The sequence below is a fragment of the Lactuca sativa genome, chromosome 1, assembly GCF_002870075.4.
Source record: "Lactuca sativa cultivar Salinas chromosome 1, Lsat_Salinas_v11, whole genome shotgun sequence".
NCBI lineage: Eukaryota > Viridiplantae > Streptophyta > Magnoliopsida > Asterales > Asteraceae > Lactuca > Lactuca sativa.
Window position 1 is genome coordinate 28,574,870 of NC_056623.2, and position 1,987 is coordinate 28,576,856.

Sequence of the window (1,987 nt, forward strand, 5' to 3'; positions counted from 1 at the left end):
ATGCAGATCGAGGATTATCGAAACCGAAGGATGTCTCTAGCAGAGTACAATGACTTTCACTCGATTGACAGGGAACTGTATGCAACTCTTGTATACGATCTATGGCGTGACCCCATTGAAGCTATACAAATGATGGCCATATGGATCTGGTTTGAGAGGATGAGCATCGGGTTTCCTAACTTAACTCGGAGAATCCTAACTCTCCCTTTTCAGTGGATCGACAAGATTGGAGATGAAGCCTTGTTGTGTTGGGCATGCATTGATAACATATCTCTCTTGTTTTCCGCTTCAGTTATGGATTTTCCTTTGACCAGTTTACTCCTCAAAAAAGATATGCCCATTGAGTTCTTACGCAAGTTCCGAGAGGTTTCTATTGTTGGTATCAATGACGTTATCACTATTGTTTGTGCTACTTGTTTCAAGGATATATGGGATGGAGCCATTGCTAGAAATGCCCACATGGATCTACTTCAATGCATGAGTAGCATCGAACCTGTAACTCCAACCAAAACGACGAAGACCCAACCAGACGATCGGACTTTGTTTGTAACCTTTTCGAGAGGGTACCCTGTGGCTGAGTGGGAAGTAAGAGAGTTCTTTAATGGACTCTTTGGAGATTGTATTGAGTCGTTTTACATGCAAGAAGCCGCGGCGGGTGAACACGCTTTGTTTGCTAAGATTGTGTTGAATAACATATCCTTCATTCATGCAGTTCTCAGCGGTGGAACGAAAGCAAAGTTTACCATTAATGGAAAGCATGTATGGATGCGAAAGTTCATCCCCAGAGACCAGAGAGGATGATCAACTAATGATTTAAGATGTAATGCTCGTGGTGGCTTCAATTAATCTAAATAAAATAAAGCAGTTGGTGTCTAAATTGAAATCTTCACGCTTTGGTTTTTGCATTTTGTTTTCCATTTTATTTTAATTTATAAGTTGGTAGATAGTAAAATTAAATTAGATAATGGCAAATGATGAGCGACTGTGGAATTTCGAATCCATCCCAGCCTTAATTCACTACTTACTTCCAAAAGTATGAGCGACTGTGGAATTTCTAATAATCAAATTATTCAGGAAGTAAAAAATGCAAAGTGAAACACAATAATAACCTAATTAAGTATGGTCTCAAAACTATTGAATATCAATAAAACTCTTCTTATTTAATCACCATAATAATTAAGACTTTGTGCATTGTATAATGTTTCGAATAATCAACTAAACACTTGAATTAAACATTAGTCATGCCATGTTATGAACATGCATACTATGTTTCTCTATGGTCCTTCCTTTGTGAACAGATCGACTAAAAACTATTCCAATGATGCTCATTTCACAATTCGAAATTCTTGTCACTACTTAAGATGTGTCTGAATTCCAAGCTTACATACATTGTCCTTCTGTGACGTCGAGGCTTCAAAGTCACGGAGACTTAGCCAATGATATTACAAAATGTTCCATTAGAACTTTGATACTAAAAACGATTCCATGGTTATCAAGTCTCAAAATCAGGGTACACTCCTTGAACATATTTCTTGCATTAAAGTTTCCAACATACATGTAGATTTTAATAATTAACTCCCGCTATGGAAACATTTCCATACTCCTATATGACCATCAATTCTAATCAAGAATCATCTCAATTCAGAATTATGTCAATATGGTCCGTCCAAATTAATACTATACTTCCAACTGTCCACAAGCAACCAATCTTTAGTAAACCTCAAAATGTTCTTGATAGTTGTTTAACAACTCAATTTACATAAAATTTTAGTCCTTTTTCCCTCTCAATGCGTAAGACATTTGGAAAAATCAAAACAAGTGAATATTGTAGAATACATAATCAATCCAAAACACGAAGCATATGGGATTCGATTCATTATGTCTTACATAAGGACCTTGTATCTTTTACTATAATAGTTTCATATACTGAATTTTCTTTGTTGAATCATTTTAACATGATATTTATATATGTCCAACATTAAGTTCT

At 35.6% G+C, this 1,987-nt stretch overlaps 1 protein-coding gene across 1 annotated transcript; it reads left to right on the top strand.

Annotated features, from left to right (window-relative positions):
• Positions 1-801, top strand: LOC111894860 (uncharacterized). Its single transcript, XM_023890955.1, has one exon. It carries the CDS (start codon positions 1-3, stop codon positions 799-801), a length of 801 nt encoding a protein of 266 aa, XP_023746723.1.
• The last annotated feature ends 1,186 nt before the right edge of the window (positions 802-1,987 follow it).